Source organism: Cebus imitator, unplaced genomic scaffold (assembly GCF_001604975.1).
Source record: "Cebus imitator isolate Cc_AM_T3 unplaced genomic scaffold, Cebus_imitator-1.0 Scaffold260, whole genome shotgun sequence".
NCBI classification, from domain to species: Eukaryota; Metazoa; Chordata; class Mammalia; order Primates; family Cebidae; genus Cebus; species Cebus imitator.
Genome location: NW_016107575.1, coordinates 2,661,225 through 2,680,125, shown reverse-complemented (window position 1 = coordinate 2,680,125; position 18,901 = coordinate 2,661,225). Strand labels below are relative to the sequence as shown.

General features: G+C 45.6%; 1 protein-coding gene across 1 annotated transcript in view; it reads right to left on the bottom strand.

The window, feature by feature from the left end:
* Window positions 1-590: 590 nt before the first annotated feature.
* TMEM178B (transmembrane protein 178B) overlaps window positions 591-18,901 on the bottom strand; it is a 418,414-nt gene continuing 400,103 nt past the window's right edge. The window contains exon 4 of the mRNA XM_017499762.2: window positions 591-10,433. Within this exon, the coding sequence (XP_017355251.1) occupies window positions 10,183-10,433 (251 nt within the window). The 3' untranslated portion in view covers window positions 591-10,182. The remainder of the gene's footprint in view (window positions 10,434-18,901) is intronic.

The window sequence follows — 18,901 nt, the reverse complement described above, 5'->3', positions numbered from 1 at the left end:
TCAGACATAGCCAGTTTCTTTCACTGTAAACCAGAGCTGCTGGCTGAGACACACTATGCTTTACAGAGCACTTGCCTCTCCAGGCCATTTCCCTACTCCCCCAGCCTCCAGCCCAGGTGTGAGCCCGAACCTTTCAAGAGGTAGACGCACGGAAAGGAACCCTGACTCAGCGACAAAGCTGATGAAGACTAGGAAAGAAATCTCTCTCTTCACTGGAAACTGGGAAACAGGTTGAGGGGTTAGAATGTAATCAGTCATTCCAGCATCTCATAAAGTCTTTTTAAACAAGTTATTAATGCCAGTAATAGGGAAAAAAAGAACAACAGTTTCCCTCTTGTTCTCTTCTGAATCGCTCCCTCTCCATTTTTTCTTCTTTCACCCAACACTCAAAGCATGTACCTTTGGCCTTAGCATGATTGAAATGTTTGCTATCTATTTTTTTCTGGATTCAAGTTTTCAGCTGGTCATCTACATAAGAATTGTACCTTTTTTTTCTATACAGAACCTGAGGGAAAAATACCTTTCACCATCAAATACTGCAGCCTCCACCCTCTCCCAGCTTGCTCCCTACCCCCAAGCAGACACAATCCTTTAAAACACACAACATAATCTTCTTTATTTAATTGTTTAATCAGTTTACATTCCACAACTGACAGATTATTTATTTTTTTTCCATGAACAAGTCATTTAATTAATTACCAGACACTTGTTTATCTTCAATCGATGGAAATACAATATTTCTGCCAATTCGAAAAAGAAAATTGCAAGATGCAGTCAGTTTCAGTGAAGTCCCCAAATGCTCTCTCCTTCCTCAGTCCTTTCAAAGTCACAGGAACCTGGCAATTTCCCTTTTCACCCCCCCCCCCCACTTCCCTGATACGTTTACCTCTCAGAATATCACAATAGTTTCAAGATCTGGTTTGGATCACCTTTCCTGTAATTAATTAATTATGAGAAGGAACAGACAGTACAATAGATCTGATAAGATGTAGCATTCTTGTTAAGATTAAACAACACATTTATTCACATCGTATCAGAACAAATTAACATAATATTTAGTCTTATTTTAGCACCAATAACCACAGGAATTGCTACCTCCAAGGGCAGAGGCGTTGTTAGAATCCTGCAGTACACGCCACTCCTTGTCTAACCAATCAGAAAGCACTATGCAAATTAAAGGTAAATAAATTTATATTGACTGAGCAATTATCTGGTGGGCCCATAAACACTCCGGGCATTCAAGGGTTTTGTTGGCTATGGTCCCTGTCTAATGACCATATATAAAACTTACTCACCAAATCAGCTCATTTTCGCTCAGTAACACAGGGCTCAGAATGTTATATTTTAAATTAATCAAACTTTGTCGTACTGACTCGTGGAAATGCTTTGAGAATGCCCAGGGGTTGGCTCCTTGCATTTTATTCTGTTCTCTCCATCAAGATCTCGACACTTATCTTTTTTGCAAACAAAAGAGGTTTCTTCAATCCCAAGGAAGGTCTCCAGGCAGGGAGGAGAGGTAGGCAATGGTAGGCTGAGTCCCAGTGCAGGGGTGGAGCCTGTCACCATCACTGCCACCTCCTAGGATACCCAGTCTGCTGGTGGCCACTGCCCTTCCCAGGGTATCTCCTTTTTAGCATTTGACTTAGAGATAAATATTTAAGAAAATTAAGGGATTGAGAAAATAGTTCCAAATATTGGTGAGATGATCTTAGCAGTGACTGGACCAGATAACAAAATGTTGTAGGATCTTTATTCTTGACAGAGAGAAGGCCTGCCCGCCCCTTCCCCACTGTGTGATAAAGGGATCTGGATAAGGGGGTGGCAGTAGCTGACATTCCTGCAGCTGAAGAATGTGACCTGCTTTGGCCTCTAGGACTTGGACAGGTCATCAGGGACATGGCTGGGGCAGCGCTAACACCCTCTGGGGGCAGATGGGACATGTAGTCCACAGGAGCGATCAGCTCCTCTTACTAAGCAGGTGAAGCAGAACTTCCAGAGGCTTAGACAGCAGCCTCAACAGAGTTCTGTGCTTTCTACTCTAGGCCAACGCAGCAAGACTCACTCCTGCCTCCATCAGCTCTGACAGTGAGTGACCCACTAGAGAGGACCACGCTACCCGTCTCCTAATGAAGAATCTAAATCCGTGCTGTCCTATACAGCAACCAGTAGCCATGTGCGGCTGTTGAACACTAGCAATGGGGCTGGGCTGAATTGAGATGTTTTCTAACAGGAAAATCACATCGGATATTGAAGACTTCATTTGGAAAAAAGAATGTAAAATATCCCAGTAATTTTTTGTATTGATTCTATGTTGAAGTGATATTATTTTTGATATGTTAGGTTAAAATATAGTCTGAAAATTAATTTCACTGGTTTTATCTCTTTCTTTGGACTTTAAAAAATCGGGCTACTAGAATACTTAAAATTGCATATGTGGCTTGCATCACCGTTCCATTGGATGACGCTGGTCTATACGAGCTTCCTGAAGCTGGTCCCATAGGTCATCGCTGTGAACCAGCAGAGGAGAGGAAAGCTGGGATTGAAGGTGCCTCGAATCATGGAGTGGTGAGAGGTTGGGTCACTGGCCAAGCTTGGTGTGCTTGCCCTCTCTGGGGCAGCTGGCCTTCTCAGTCCTGCAGGGAGGCAGCTGTTTGTGCTGCAGGTTTACCTAATCCCTGCTCCTCTTTCCTACTTCCTATTATTTTAGGGTTACTGCTTTGAGGATCCTTCTCTGCTGCCTTGCTGAGGATTCTCTGGTGATTCTGCCATCTGTCCTTCCCAAAGGTCCCTTCATCTTACCTCTGCTCCCAGCCCGCATCTTCTGCCTACTGCCTCCATGCCACCACTGCCTCTGCTGCCTTCATTCTTATTTGGTAGCATCCCTTGGCCAGACTCCCTGCTTCTGACACTGCAAGCCACATTTATAAGGTGAGTCATAAATCACAAAGCAATTCACACACGTCATTTCCTTGGATGCTCTTTCTCCTACCCCAGCCCAGCGCAGCAAAACTCAGTCAATAGAGAGAGATAGTAAAATGAGATTGTCAAAGTGGGTGGGAAAAGGAATCTGAGAATGAGAAGGTATATAGAAGGCTCTGGACTCTGAGTGCAAACTGGCTGTTAGTGCGAGGTCATTTTCTGAGGGGCAAAAGCAGGGGCTGGGGGTAGCAGAGAGAAAACGTCTCCTAAATGACCCCTACGCAGTAAGCACACACCGGCAAGGGCTCAAAGTCTCTCTAAAAATAGCAGCAAAATATACAAGGAGACTGGGCACCCAGGAGCCCTGCAAGCCCCTGATCCCCGTTTGGCTGAGAGGACGTGGAGACATGGTGAGGTAACGAGACTCCCCCGAGGCCCCGAGTGAGCTGATGACAGAGCCACTCATGCCACCTGAGTCAGCTCTCTGTGTTGACCTTTGCCATAACCCTCCAAACATTGATGATTTATTTTTATTTTTGGGGAAGTACATTTTACTTTACAGACAAAACCCTTAGAACAGAGAGTTCTAAGCAGACATTGGTGACTGTGAGAGAAACAACCAGAGAAATCCTCCTGCGCCAATGGTATCCCTCCCTTCAGAGCCCACCCCAAGTCAGGATTTTAGGGCCATCCACATAAGTCCTCAGAAAACCGAGGGCTACATCGTTGCATTTGTTCAGTCTCAATCTCACACCCCTTTATTTTCAGTTTCCACTTTTATTTGTACATTTTTACAGATAGTCTTGAATAGCAAAACAGTCACACCATGGGTGGAAATGGGGAAGGAGGATGAGAATGAGTTTGTGAAAGCTCTTCACAGGAAAGGCTTCGTCACGCTCACAACACAGATGCACTGGTACAGACAGACTGGAGAGGGTCTATGGGTGACCCGGAAAGGAAAGGAAAAGCTCAGCCAGTGGGAGGAGTGGGGTTCTGGAGAGGAGAGAGGGATACAGAGTTCCTTAAGGAGCAACACCTGGTCCTTGGGAATGAAGAGTAGGAGTTGCATTTGCTGAGGTTGGTGTTCGCCAAAGAGATGCCAGCTTCTTGGAGCTACTGCTGTGCAACTCTTCACATTCAGACCCAGCTTTTCGTTTCTCACACCTGAACATACACCCTCCTGCAGTCGGGTGGCTCCCCCGTTACTGGCTGGGCTCTATCTATGAGCAATGGCTTCCCTTCCATTGGAGGAAGTCTCACCCTCACATGGACACTTGATCCACTGCAAAGCAGAAAGTGTGAGGATCCTTTGGGAAGGGCGTTCTTTTCTTGTTTAGAACCTAGGATTCTGTTTTTCCCAAACAGGATCACATCCAGACATGTCTTAGTGAATGTACCATCTAACGGGCTTCCTTATAAGAATCTATATGTTTTTGATGCAGCTACTGGCTTCAGCAACTGACAAGAGAAAGATCCCAGCTCCCTGAAACTTGGTCTCATCCTAAACTTGAAAGATCATTGAAACCTTTCAGAATCCGATTTGCTTCCATTCATTCCATTTGGGAATATAGAGCTAGAAATAATGTTAGGAGAGTTAAAAAAAATACTAAGGCACGGACCATGTGCCTTGGCTAACAGTTAACTGGTTTAGTTCATATATGCTATTTGCCCCATATGGTTTACTCATTCTGTCACCTCTGGGAATAGCTGAGATGGATAAAAGTGCCCTTTGCAAAATTGGCTCTGGACAAAAGGAAGTCTAGGAATAGGTAAAGTAAAATAAGGAGCCAATTTCTCTGGGGGACCTGAATGAAGAATGGAATACCATAGGTGTGCTTAAGTGGGACAGGCACAGCCCTGTTCAGCAACCAAGATGACCTTGCACTCTGGGTTGTTGTTCAGCAGCGAGGCATAGACACTTGATGGAAGAATTCCATTCCAGCAGGGGCTCTTCTGAGGGATACTTAGAACACACATAACTCATACGACACTTCATGTTTGCAAATCACTTTGCAATTTCTTTGTCACCCTTAATATACCATGAGGTAAGGTGTTATCACTGTCCTCATTTTGTAGATGAGGAAGTTCAAGTATGAAGACACAGTGCCCAGAGTCACAAATCATTTTAGTGCAGAGCTGTAGTGAAATTTACAGTAACTGTTATACAAGTGTAGCTTAATGAGTGGGTTACTCTGGCTTCGCATTCTTACACCTATAATTAGACTGAGATGGCATCTGCCAAAAAAAAAAAAAAGAAGAAGAAGAAGAAGAAGGAAGGAAGGAAGAAGAAAAGAAAGAAAAGGAAAGAAGGAAGAAAGGAAGGAAGGGAAGCAGGTAGACAGGCCCAAACAGAAATCTTTTATCCCTGCTCCATCCTGCCCTTAAGGCCGGGCATTAAACTTTTAGGCCTCTTTGCTATCTTTGGGGGCTCAGGGTCCTGCACTCTTGCTGCCAGGAACGCAGGGTCAACCCGACGCAGACCAGTGTGGTTCTGTGGCTGTGCACTGCTCATATGGCCCCAGCTGCCAATCCAGAGATGAGCACTCACTGGGGAAGTTTTGAGGTCATGACCATTTCGACTGGGCCCATGGTGGATGCCTCAGACTGACTGGATTGTGAACAATCCTATAGTCTTTTTTGTATTTTATTTTGCTCACTTTCTACAATGAGAAGGTATTATTCAGGAAAGAAACCCAATACTCAGTAATCACATATTCTAAGAACTAGGAGTAATGTTTAAGAAACATTTTGCATGGTGGCAGCATCAATGAAAAGAGGGCAAATACAGCCCCAGACATTGAGAGCTTTGAGAAACAGAAACCAGAATCACATGTGTATGTCAACTCTGGTGGGGGTTCTTAAAAATCTGCCCCCTTACTCTATCCCACACCAGCTGGAAGATGGCATGGAAGGCAACCCGCTAGTGTGGACCAGCTCTTTCTATCTGCACTGAAATCACCGCTCACTCTGAAACATCATATTTTCCTGGAAAGGTCTGGGTGTGTCCCTGGGATGGATAAGTCCCCATGAGATAGGGAACGTTTCAGAAAAGAAGCTTCACTTTAACTACAAGAATCAACCAAGTATCCCCCATAAACCACACCAAAGGATGACCAGAGTGTATTTCTTCCCACTCCTTCTTCCAGACATTTGAAAAATCAGTTAATACTCAGCACATAAGCCAGGTGAAGAGAGAGTCCATTCTAAATGCCTCTGGGTGATGTACTTGAGTTCCTTATTCTGAATTTGACCCAGGCAGGCATCTTTGGAGACCTAAGCAGCACATCCTCCCACTAAGTCAAGACAGCTACACACAGTGCGTTGATTTCCGGCATCTTATCATGAGTGTGGAATATTGAGATATAGGGCTCAGTCTCAGAGTCTTGGGATATCCTTCCCTCTTGTCACAGGAGAGGCAAGCATTGCTGGGTGGGACCACTCATCCCTGATGGAAAGATACGCACCTGGGCTCAGGGCGCTTAAGGAAGGCTTTGTCTAGATTTGGAGGAACTGCCCAGTCTCTGTGATTCCATGATCCCTGAAGTTGAAAGGGTAGGGTTGTTGGAAAGCTAAGGCTTGGAGGATTGAAGCTGGAACAGGCACAGATTGTATTTTTCATATTTTGATGCCAGGGAACCACAGACCTACAGCCACAAAGGAAGGGGGCTGCTTGGAGTCTCCGAGCTTCTCTACAGATGAATCATTTATCTATCTTAACTGACCAAAGTTGACACAGGAGGAAAGTAGGGGTGAGTGGAGAGAGAGAGAAGGAAACAGAAGAAATCATAACTCCCAAAACAAAGAGAGAAAGATAGGGGACCTCTCTCCTGGTAGAACACCCCGCTTTCCTGAATCCCAGTGAAGGAGGGTAGGGAAGGAAATAAGAGTTGCAATGGGCCGCAGGCTCAAGGTTGACTTGCACGGAGCTCAAAGCACATATATGTTCGTATACCAGTAAGAAGTTTGAACTTGACCTAGGGTTGGGACTGGCAACTTTGTTGAGGTCATTGGCCCTACATCCCCTCATAGGGTTGGGTTCTACTTTGCTTTGGAATTAGCAGAGTCTGACCTACAGAGCCTCACAAATCGAGGCTCCTCTCTTCCTCCTCCTCATCTCCCTCACAGCCAGAGAGCTTCCATAACTGGTTGGAGTCACATGTTTTAATCTGTGGTCAAGCCCTTATGCTAAGAGGGATCGAGGTCACCTGGCAGTCCTCCCATTGGCCAGGACTTGCCCTCTGAACGGGGCCTCTATCCTGGCCATGTGGCTGGGCATGTTTTTTTGCTTCCCAGCGGGATCAGATTCCAAAGTGTGTTTGTACTTATCTGCCCCGCTATCAAAGAAGTCACTCAAAGCCCCTGCTCTGCGGATGGTGAGTTGAGCACAGGTGGTTTACATCTTTCCTGGGACACTCAAGGTTTCAACGGGATGCAGTAAGCTTTGCTAAAGGTCTGTCACAAAGATAAGTAATTGGATACAGCAGATAATCTACTTGTTGAAAGTATGGGATTTTAAAAAAAGAGGATATAAATAATGATAGGTCTGTAAGCCAGCATCCTCAAACATGATTACTTACAAAAAGTTTAAATGGTTCATAGCAAATTTCCCCATTTAGAATTTTCCCTCTCTCTCCTGCAACTGGGAAATAGCTGGGATTTCAGTGTGGGCATAGACAAGCCCTCTGCGCCAAATGGATGCTCATGGACACCTGTCTGTCCCTTCCTCGGCAGAGCCCATTCAGGACACTTGGAAGGAAGACACAAGGCCTCTCAATCTGAGATACTTTTCTTCACTTTTCCTTAAGCCCAAGTATGCCCTTCCCCTTGAGGGAGAAATCTAACTTTTCAAAGAAAATTAAAAATAAAATGCCCAATTGAAAAACTGGGTTTTCCTGAAAATTATTTCCCTTCTCATAGAATAAATCCTTTATTTTAAAAATAATCCTTAGAACCCCAGTTGGAAGCTAACAACGTCTCCCGCTGCACACCTTACCCTATCACCCAGCACACCCACACGCAAGGAACTCACACACAAGACCTTTTGCAGAAGCTGACCAGCATCCCCAGTAAGGAAGTCTTGAGTGGTGCACCCACACCTGCGTGCAGGTGCATACTGACACAAACTTACACAAAACGCACCAGAGAGATACACACACGGAGAGACCTGCATTCAACCCCATTCATGCACACCAGATGTCATATCATATCCAGATATGAATTCCACACACAAAGTTCAAAGGAGCAGATGAGGGTGGAAGATAGAAGAGAGAGAAGTGGTTAGTAGGTGAGAAGAGGAGGAGGGTGGTGGGAAGATGAGTTGGAAGACAGGGAAATGAAGCAGATCACACAGCAGTGGAAGGAAGGCTGCTGAGTGCTTGGCAAAGCTCCCAAAGTGTATTTGTTAATGAAACAATGGGATTCTCTGCTACAGGGTTGACCATGGCTACACCAGCTCAGGGATTTTCGCCTGGTTTCCCCAGGGCTGCTGGGCACCAGCAGGATCACTGAGATGACTGTGAGTGGCTCCAGCCCACTCCAGCAGACTCCCACCCCTAGAGCGTTCACAATTCTCTGGCTGACTTTGCTCGCCAGCACCTGCAGTGCTCATTTGCTCAAATGAGCCCGAGACACTGGGGTGGGTTTATTCCACCTCTGTTTGGGTGCTAACCACTAAGACTGCTATTTTGGGATTCATGGCCTTGAATATCAGGAGGGAAAGAAAGAGGATGGAAAGAGTCAAGAGTTCTGCATTAATTTACACAATATCATACAAACTTGAGCCCATGGGAAATGGAGGTGCTCTCTCTGCATGTGACCCACTTCCTTTCATTCGTACAGAGGTCACCCCTAGGGAAAGGGCAGATGTCCAGTGACAAAGGACAGCTTCTCTAATGGGTAGTGAAGTTCTCGTTGGTCTATGCTCTTGTACAGCAGCAACCAGAGCAACATGCCTTCTCCCTCCTGAACCGTGTGTTCCCCCTCTTCTCTCATGGCTTATGTGCCCAGCTGTGTCTTGAACTTCCAAAATTAGAGGGCTAAATCCTGCAGAGTCCCAGAGCTGTAATGTGGAGAACCACGGGGGTCCTCTGGCCCAGTGGCTTTGTTCTTGGTTCTGCCCTCTGGAAATTTCAGCTGTACCAAAAATAATAATTTAAAAAAACACAACACAAACAATAAAACCCCACACTCAGGAAACATCCACCACATGCGCACACACACATACACACACACGCACACACACACACGTGCACGCACACACACATACACACAAACACACACACACACACGCCTCCAGGGATCTGTAGCTGCAGAATTGGCACCCTTATAGGCCTGCCCCTCATGACAATTTCTAGGTCTCTGGGCCTCTATCTGGGGCCATGAAACCACTACAGTGATAGAGAAACAACAGTCATAATGCAGTATTTCCACTTAAAAGGTAGAAAAGAAGAAAAGGAAACTGCCCGAAGTGCACATGCACGCACACCCACACACACATCACAGCATGACTCCAAGGCTCCAGTCGGCCCAGGGAGTGCAGGTGCGGCTGGGGACAGGGTGGCCTCTTGTTTCACTGGGTGTAAGGCAGCTGGAAGGTAAGACTGGGTTTTCTGAGCATCCACCGAAGCGTCCTTTCATTGATGCAGATCTTGCCTCTCAGCATGTTCTCTTCCCTTCCCACCTCTGAAACATTGTCCAAAAGTTTGGCAGCAAAGAGAAAACGTCCTTCTCAGTTTGTTTTCCCTTCCACTCCTTGTGTGTTGCTGGTGGGCCTGGAAGGAAGTCCGAACAGGAAGAGCAGGAGAAGAAGTGATTCTGAAAATGGCCTCAATGATTTGGTTCCATTATAGGAACTAAGGGCTTTGCTACCCTGTGATATGACTGGTGGGGGGGCGGCGTCCTCTCCTGTTGGCCCAGTGGGTGGCACTTCCTTCTCTACATCTGTGTCGCCTCAGACCCCTGTCACTGTCCCTTCACCACCCTGTCCTTGCCAGTGATGGGGATCAGGACGTGGTCGCAAGAGGTGGTGTTCGCTCTGTCTTCAAGAGACCATGAAGCCAAAAGTCAAGAACTGATGGAAGAGCCACAGGATGGGAACACTTTCCCCATCTCAGAGATGAGGCAATACAAAGTCTGGCGAGATGCAGGTGCCTGAGCCAACTCAACTCTACCTTGGCACTGGCATCGTCTTGATTTAGTTTTGTTTTATATATGTATATTATATATATATATTTATATATATATATGTATGTATGGGTTTGTTTTTTAGCACACTGTCCCATTCTCGGGTCTGGATTTAGGGCAGTTGGTCCTCGGGACAGGCTGAACAGAAGGGGCCAAGGTACAGAAGAATCCCGAGATGAGTGTGAGGCCCAGGCCCCCCCATGCACAGAACATGGACCAGCCATAGCCATGGCTGATGTCATCGGGGAGTCCATACAGGTAGCGTGGGTAGCGTGACAGCTCAAAGTTGATCCCGGCCACACAGGTGCACAGTGAAATGATGCAGAAGGTTCCTGGAGGACAAGGGAAAAGACATGGGGTGGGGAAATGGAGAAAGAAAGGGGAGAGGAGAGGGAGAGAGAAAGAGAAAGGTTAGGATTATTACATTTTCAATTTTCTTGAGTAGGAAGAAAATGGGAAGTCCAGGTAGGAGCAGGTTATTACCAAGATCAATATCTGGAAATATTCATGAGGACAACAGTATTAAAGGATCATCACTTCCTCACTCCCCAATAATGGCTCAGTCTTGAACACACTTGGGAAGTCTCTCTTTTGGGAAGATACTAAATAGATATCTTGTGAGCATTTTGCGTAAGGCAGAGCGAGGCAGAAGAGCATTCAGTTCATTGTCCTAAAGCATTTTCAATTCATTGTCTTTGGAGACATGGAAAACATCTCCTGTTTGTTACTTCTATAAAGAGAAAGAGAAAACAGAAGCCTTTTTTTTTTCTTTCTTATACATAACGACTTACACAATATTAGGTTTCCCTTCAATCTGTTCACCAATTCTTCCAAATCCTGGAAATATTTTCCTTTTTTCTATAAGACATTTCCCAGAGTGTTCTCTCTGGAATGCTAATGCTATGAGATCCTTCACAAGGTAGGAGGCAGAGTCAAAAGACGGGGAATCCTGCTCATGACTACTCACCCATGAACATGCATTGTCCGTATTAATGTTAATATCATCTATCCTACTTTTATGAGCAATGTCACAAACATTGATGATGGGACAGCCTCTAAAAAATGTTACTCATATCAGTCTCCAATAAGAAAACTGCTGTATGAGGTAGAACGTTATAAAATGGTTTAGAATTACAAACCCACTTTAAACGAATACAACAAGTTTTTGGTGTGCCTAAATGAATTCAATGACTTTCCTCTGCATTTGCTGTATTTTCTGTTCTTTATGTAACCACTGATGTGACAGCAATGAGCAGAACAAGGATGTATAGTTGGGAAGGCCAAGCTGGGTCAGTGGAAGGAAGAAAAAGGAAAAGCATATTTTTTACAAGGAACAAAGGAGACACATTGATTCAATTTCATATTTATTATTAAAACTCTTGCTTTCTAACAGCAAAGTTTCTTTAAGATTGAGCTTTGTTTCTTTAAGATCTAGCCTAATTTTTTTCCAGAAGGTTCCTGGAAGACAAGGAAGAAAATATAGAGTGGAAGAATGAGGCTCATGAGTTTGTGATAATTTAAATGGCCACAGTTGACCCTGACATGTATTAAGTGCTATGTGCTAGAGACTGTGCAAATGATACAGGAGTCAAAAAGAAATTATTTAGGCAGATAGTGAGGGTAAGGAAGCCCTCGGTAAGGTTTTCCTTTTAGTAAAAAGCAGCCCCCAAATCATTTTTTTGAGCAAATGAGCAGGCTGTAAAAGTTGAGCTGCAGACATAGATAAGCAAGCTGGAAGCTTACATGGGTGGATGCCAGCAGCTGTGCCAATAGGAAAAGGCTACCTGGGGGCCAGGCATGTTAAACATGGTGGCTTCATCTTCCCTTTTCTTTGAAACCACGTAAACAGAAAGGAGCAAACAACATGGCGCTGGCCAGGAAGAAAATCTGTTTGCATAATGAAAAGATTAGGATGGGGTGGCCAGCTTCATTGCGCCCTATGTAAATGTTACACACCTAGTTCAACCAATCTTTGGGCGCTACGTAAATCAGACACAGCCTCCTCAAGCCAGTCTATAAAACCCTGTGTACTTTGCCACAGACTGGAAGTCCCACTGGGTGAGAGACAGCTATTCTCCTTTCTCTTTCTTTTGCCTATTAAACCTCCACTCCTAAACCTACTTCTTGTATGTCTGCATTTTTGAGTTCCCTGGCATGAGATGACAAACGTTGGGTAATTACCCTAGACAACGCTGCCGGCTCACCAAGTGTGTGCCATGCATTGAAACTTTAATTCACAAAACAACTCTAAGATGTGGGTTATACTTTCCCCACATCTGATGAGGACATTGACGCCCAGAGAGCTTAAGTCATTTGCCGAAGATCACACAGCTAGCAACTGGAGGAGCCAGGCTACAAACTCAGGCGGGCTAGTTCCGGAGCTTGCAGTCTCACCCACCGTACTGTTTACAACTGGTGCCAGGTAAGGCGGGTCACTTCACGGGTTTCCCCTGTTGCACACCTAGGTTCCAGATGACTTCTCTCTCACTCGGCATGGGTTGGGGCAGTTTGTAGTCTTGGAGGACACAATTAAAGCAGATCGCTGAGCCCTACACTCACAGTTTCTGGCTCAGGAGGTCTGGGCTGGGGGCCTGAGAATTTGCATCCTGAAGAAGTTCTTGTGGCATGCCGATGCTGCCGGCTCGATGACCACACTTTGGAGCTACAGGGTTTGAAACGAGTTTTCACTGGAGAAGGATAAAACTGAATCAGCCAAAGCTGATCACAGGCGAAGAAATACAAATGGATGGTACATTAGTACATGCGAAAAATGCTCAATTTTACCAATGATCAAAGAACTGAAAATTACAAACATAGTGATTATCAAATCAGCAACCTTCTGTTTTATTTTGTTGTTGTTTTGCTTGTTTTGTTTTGTTTTTAAAGATCATCTGCAAAACTAGTAAGGGGGCAGAAAATGGACCATCCTATAGACTCCAGGGGGAGTGTAAGCTGGTGCTTCCTTGCAGAAGAGTGATTTTTAAAACTAACCCAAGAACAGAAAACCAAACACTGCATGTTCTTACTCATAGGTGGGAGTTGAACAGTGAGAACACATGGACACAAGGAAGGGAACATCACATACCAGAGCCTGTCAGTGGGTGGGGGTGGGGGAAGGAACAGCATTAGGAGAAATACCTAATGTAGATGACAGGTTGATGGGTGCAGCAAACCACCATGGCACATGTATACCTGTGTAACAAACCTGCATGCTCTGCACATATACCCCAGAACTTAAAGTATAATTAAAAAAAAACTATTAAACATTTTACTCCTTGCCCTGAAGATGAGGCCTAATGTAAGAGATGAATAATCAGCTGATGACTGACTCAATGAAAAAAAAATTCATACCTTTATCCTAGTAATTTCATTTTAAGAAAATAATCCCACCTGGGGACAAAGACTTAGATATGGAAATGTCTAAGATTTAGATATAAGGATGTCTATGGTGAGGGTGCATTGAGGAGTGGCTGTCAGAGGGCAGACCAAACTAAGCCCCAGATACTGGGCAAGCACTGTTTTCAGAGCTGAGAAGTTTGAGCTCTACGTAGGGTCAAGGCACTTTGGTGACTTTAATCTGCATTTCCAAACACCACTAAGTCAGAAGTGTAGAGGGCAGCCCAGAGGTAGGGAGACCAGTGAAGAGGTCATCAGGGAGAAGGGGGAAGGGTCTGGCCAGGTGGGGGCAGAGCTGGGAGCTCCGGATGGCTTACTGGATAATTGTTTACTCAACGATCATTTATAGAAATAACTGAAGATGACCTGGCCACAGTGACAGCATAACTAAAATGCATTTGTATCACACGTGTATGCATTTGTATTTGTGCATGCGTAATGTGTGTATGTGTGTGTGTGTGTGTGTGTGTAGTGCCATCAATGCTTGTGAGAACAGTACTCCAAACTTGTGGGAGTTACAGAACATCACAATTTTTTCATTGTGCACTAAAGCTCAGACTGAATTCTCTGATGGTACCCAGGGTGGATTAGGTCTCAGCCTAGACTCCCTAAATTAGAGTAACTTGGGAAAGAGCATGGGAATCTATAGTTTTTATAAGTTCCTCAAGATGACTTCTGTTGGTCAGCCTGCTTGAACTCTTGTGTGGGACAAAGGTGCTTTGTATGACCTGGAGAAGTGATTCCAGGTGGCAAGAAGCAGGGGCAGGAGAGGAGAATGAGGCAGCCTGCAGGGCATAGCCAAAGCAAGAGTAATTGCCAGGGGTTGGAGAGCAAGAGGAAACTGTGTCTTGGCGTTAGTTTCAAATAAACCAGTTTCCAGAAGACCAAAGCCAGCCTGCTCATGCCTCACCTACTGTGGATGCTCCCAACTGCTGGTTTGTGAACCTATCACTGGATGTGTAATGCTATAGTTTACTAAAATTTAGATTTAGGACAGAAAGGGGGGGCAGTGGAGTGGGTTCAAGTTCCAGCCACCCTTGGGAGGTTCAAGGCATTTGGAAACATGGATCTGAAGCCTGATAGAAAGTTCTGAGCCAGAAATGTGGTCTGAGTCATCATCTCACAAATTCAAGCTGTGGATGGAATTGAGGTCACCCGAGGACTTTATATAAACTATTTCTACAGAGGATACTTAAAGATATGGAGAAATTTCTTCTTATGAAAAGCCACGCTATCCTGGTGACGTCCAGTAATTTGTTCTGAGATAGGAGGTTGACCTCAAGGAAACTGTGGTCCTCGCAAGCTGACAGTAGCTGATGAAGCTGGATATATGTGATTCTTATGGCATATTCCATAGCAGCGCAGGCAAGACACAAAGGATGTAGCTGATGAATGGGGAGTGATGGAATACCGTCGGGGTGGACCTAGGTACCTGTAGAAAATGACTCAATGTCTTCACAACATTCATCTTGTTGTTCTGCTATGCTAATGGAGTTGATGAGGAACCTTCCTGCCTTCACTTCCTGTTGGTTGCTCTGTGACTTTGGAACCTTTTGAAATTCCTTCTATTAGCTCTTGTCAATATTCCCATAGATGGGAAAACACCTTTGTGACTTCCACTTGAGATGGTCCTTAAAGTAGACCATTGATACAACTTGCTCAGAAAGTCCATGTGACAAAGAGGGAAGGGTTGGAAGAGGTTTGATTAATTTCCATATATGCTACTGTTTTCTATTATGAGCAAGGATTTATATGTTCTTAATATATACATTTTTTGAGACAGGTTCTCACTCTGTTGCCCAGACTAGAGTGCAGCGGTGCAAACACTACTCTGCCTCCAGGGCTCAAGCGATCTTCCCATGTCAGCCACCCTGGAAGCTGGGACTACAGGTGCATGCCACCATGCCCAGCTAATTTTTAAATTATTCGTAGGGACAGGGTCTCACCATGTTGCCCAAGCTGATCTCAAATTCCTGTGCTCAAGCAATCCACCCACCTTGGCCTCCCAAAGTGCTGGGCTTACAAGGATTATACATGTGAGCCACCACACCCAGCCAAGAATTTGTATTTTTATGTACATCTCCACATATAAGTTCAAATTTGAAAACGTGTACTAATAAATTTGAAAATGCATACTAATAATTCCATCCCTTGATAAAGGGACAAAAGGAATAATGTGGTGCCATTCCTACCCAACACCATATTCTTACAGTTTAAATAATGATGTGTGTTGACAAACACTGATTGAATCCTGTAGAGGGGGGACAAAGGAGAGACATATGGGCAAGGACCCCGACTGACACAGCTTTCTGTCTAGTGTGATGAACACAACTCTTTGCCTGTGGTTTGGTGGCAAACGGGGGAGTGTGGGATTCAAAACTCCCCAGTGATGAGCTGAGGTTAAGGGGTGGGTCCTCTAGGAAAATTTAAATGGCTCTCCTGGAAAGGATGTCTCAATTAAAGGACAGCAACAGATATTACAGCCTGGGGAACTGCAGTCTCCTCCGTTTGCCCAAAGCTCAGCAGTCCCTTGTGCAGGTGGCACAGGCCTGGGGAGAGTTACTGATGCAGATAAGGGAACTTCTGCTCAGAAAAGAGTTTGTATGCACTCACTCTATGGGAAAGATAAAGTCCTGCTTTCCCCGGAAGAGGCAGACCATGGCCTCTGGGGCTAAGTCTTCAGGATCCGTCATTGTATTTCGCATGAGCACTTACTGAAACATAAGTGAGGATCCAAGAAATAGAACAAATAGTAATAATGCATAGTCATATCTTCTTGGTAATGCCCACTACGAATTGGGGTTTGGGCCCAATCCCAATCAGACTAGCAATCACATGAAAGGCTCTCTTCCCCCAAGTCCTTCCTTTTGGAGCCAGGCTCTGCTGTGTGCTCCACACACTGCTGTAAGCAGTGACAGGTGTAACCCGGGCCAGTAGTCATGGCGGTAGGAGTGGTGGCTGGTGGTAAGCAATGTCAGGTCTTGGGGAGGGGGCATTGGTGGCATGGCAACTGAGATAGGGGGAAGGAGGAGACATTCCTGTGGCTGTAGGCACCCTGGTATGCAGAACAGCAAATCAGCAAATATTTGTTGAATTTCTTTGTTTGGGTCAAGCTTTATGCTCGATGCCAGGGAGATAAAAGAGAGAATAAGACATGATCTCTGCCTTTAAGAATCTTTAAGTAATCTAAAATAATAATTGATCTTGAATCTAAAATAAAAAGCTTTTTTATTTTTATTTTTATTTTTTCCATTTATTTTATTGCATTTTAGGTTTTGGGGTACATGTGAAGAACATGCAAGAACATACACATGTGGCAGTGTGATTTGCTGCCTTCCTCCCCATCACCTACATCTGGCATCTCTCCCCTTGTTATGTCTCCCCAGCTCATGCTTATACTCTAGGCAGGGATGTGAGAGGTGCATAAACCAACAGTTGAAGATGAAATGAAACAGCTTCAGACTGAGGAGGAAGAGACCTGAGTTTGTGATCAGCCCTGAACGGTGGGTCCCCTCATCTGTAAAATCAGGGAGCTGGGGTAGACGACTGTAAAGTTCCCTCCCAAGTCTAGTAGTCTCTAGGAAGCACATGAATCATAAATACCCAGTAGCAACTGGTAAGAATTATACTCTGCTACAGATGATGCTGCTGGGTCGGGGAGGGCTTCCCACGGAAGTGGGGTCTTGAAGGAGGGACAGGGTTTCTGCGACAGTAAACAGACAGGGGTCCCCACCGGGTCTGGAGAGCAGCCCTCCTTTCACTTCAGTGCCTCATTGGCCTAGGGCTCTGTGCCTGCGACAAGACAGCATGGTCACAGACAACCCTTACTATGCCTCTAACCTCTGAAAGGCTCGCTGCTACCCTCTGAGTCACATTTCCACCATTTCTCACACAGACCACTGCAACAGATCACTGGAGTCCTGCCTTCTACTATTGCCCTCAAAGAGTAGCCCGTGGAATTTAAAAAAATTAATCAGATGATGATCCTCTGCTGCTTAAAACACTCCAGTAGCTTCCTATCACACTCAGAACACAATCCACATGCCTGTATGCCCATATCCTGCCAGGCCAGCCTTACCTGAGTGCATCCCACCCACCTGGCCAACTTTGTTTCTCACCGACTCCCACCCTCCCTGTGCTCTGGCCACACTAGAGAGCATTCTGTGTCTCAAGCCAGCAAAGGTTGCTCTACCTCAGGGCCTTTGCACTGGCTGCTCCCGTGCCCAGAATGCCCTTCCTCCAGCTCTGCTCGGATCTCAGTTCAAATGTCATTCTCTCAGATCCTCCTGGCCTTCCTCGGAAGTAGCACCTCCCCCAGTGGTTTTCAAACCCTGATCCATGGAGGCCTCTGAGGAGCTGCCACTGGGAAGCAGAAGAGACCCCCAACCCTCTCTTCTCTTTGGCCAGAATAGCTTTGTTTTGATCTGTTTCCATGTGAAATTTCATTGGAAGAAAGGTTTCCAGTGATGTAAACATTTTTGAAAGTCACTGGCTTTGTCCATCTGCGAGGGGAGCTAAGGTTGTCATTGCAGGAACTGTCCTTTGGATAGCAAAGTCCAGTGGCTGCTCTGCAGGTGGCAAGGCCGTGCCTTTGGCAGAAACAGCAAATTGATCTCAACCCTCTTCCTGCTGGTCCTGGAAGGGACCTCAGACTCCTACTCAACCCAGCCCTCCAGGCAGCTAGCTACGGCAAGCCAGTCACAGCTGGTTGGAATGAAAAACGAAAACTAATTACCATTTCTGTGCCAGGACTCTCACTGGCATTGGCTCAGAGTTCAGGAGTCCACTTAGAAGAAGAGATGGCACCACCCCAAGTAGCTGCAGGCTGACAGCTGTGCTGTTAAGACCTGCTAACATATAACAGCAGCACCCCGCAGACCCTGGAGCTTCAGTGTCCCCATCTGTAAACTCCACTTGGGAGTGGGAAGGCATGGTCAGGGTGGGGAACGGGCTATGTAAACACATGTGCTTCCTTGTGTTGGCTCAAAAGCAGCACCTGCTTCCTTGATGACCGTCCCCTCCAGAAGCTCTTTCAGGGATCACATCCACAACGTCACCTCACAACTCCCATCTCTGAGCCCTTGTCAACACCTGGCTGGAAGAGGGGAGGACAGTCCCAGTGCTCTGGACCTGCTGCTCTGCCACAACCCCTCCACCCTGTGAGACTGAAAGCGAGGACGCCACTTTCATGCCCAGATTGCCCACTCCTTGTCCCAGCACCAAATATAGCTTCCTCCTCCGTCTCCTTCACATTCACATTGCTGCCATCCCTCGTTAATATTTCTCTGGTTGCCAAATATTAGCTTCTAGTTTCCTTGCTAGTTTTAGTGATTTGGCTATCTGACAACTTCCTCCTGCTTGGATATCTCTTCCCTTGGTTTCCAAGCTGCCTGACTTCCAGGCT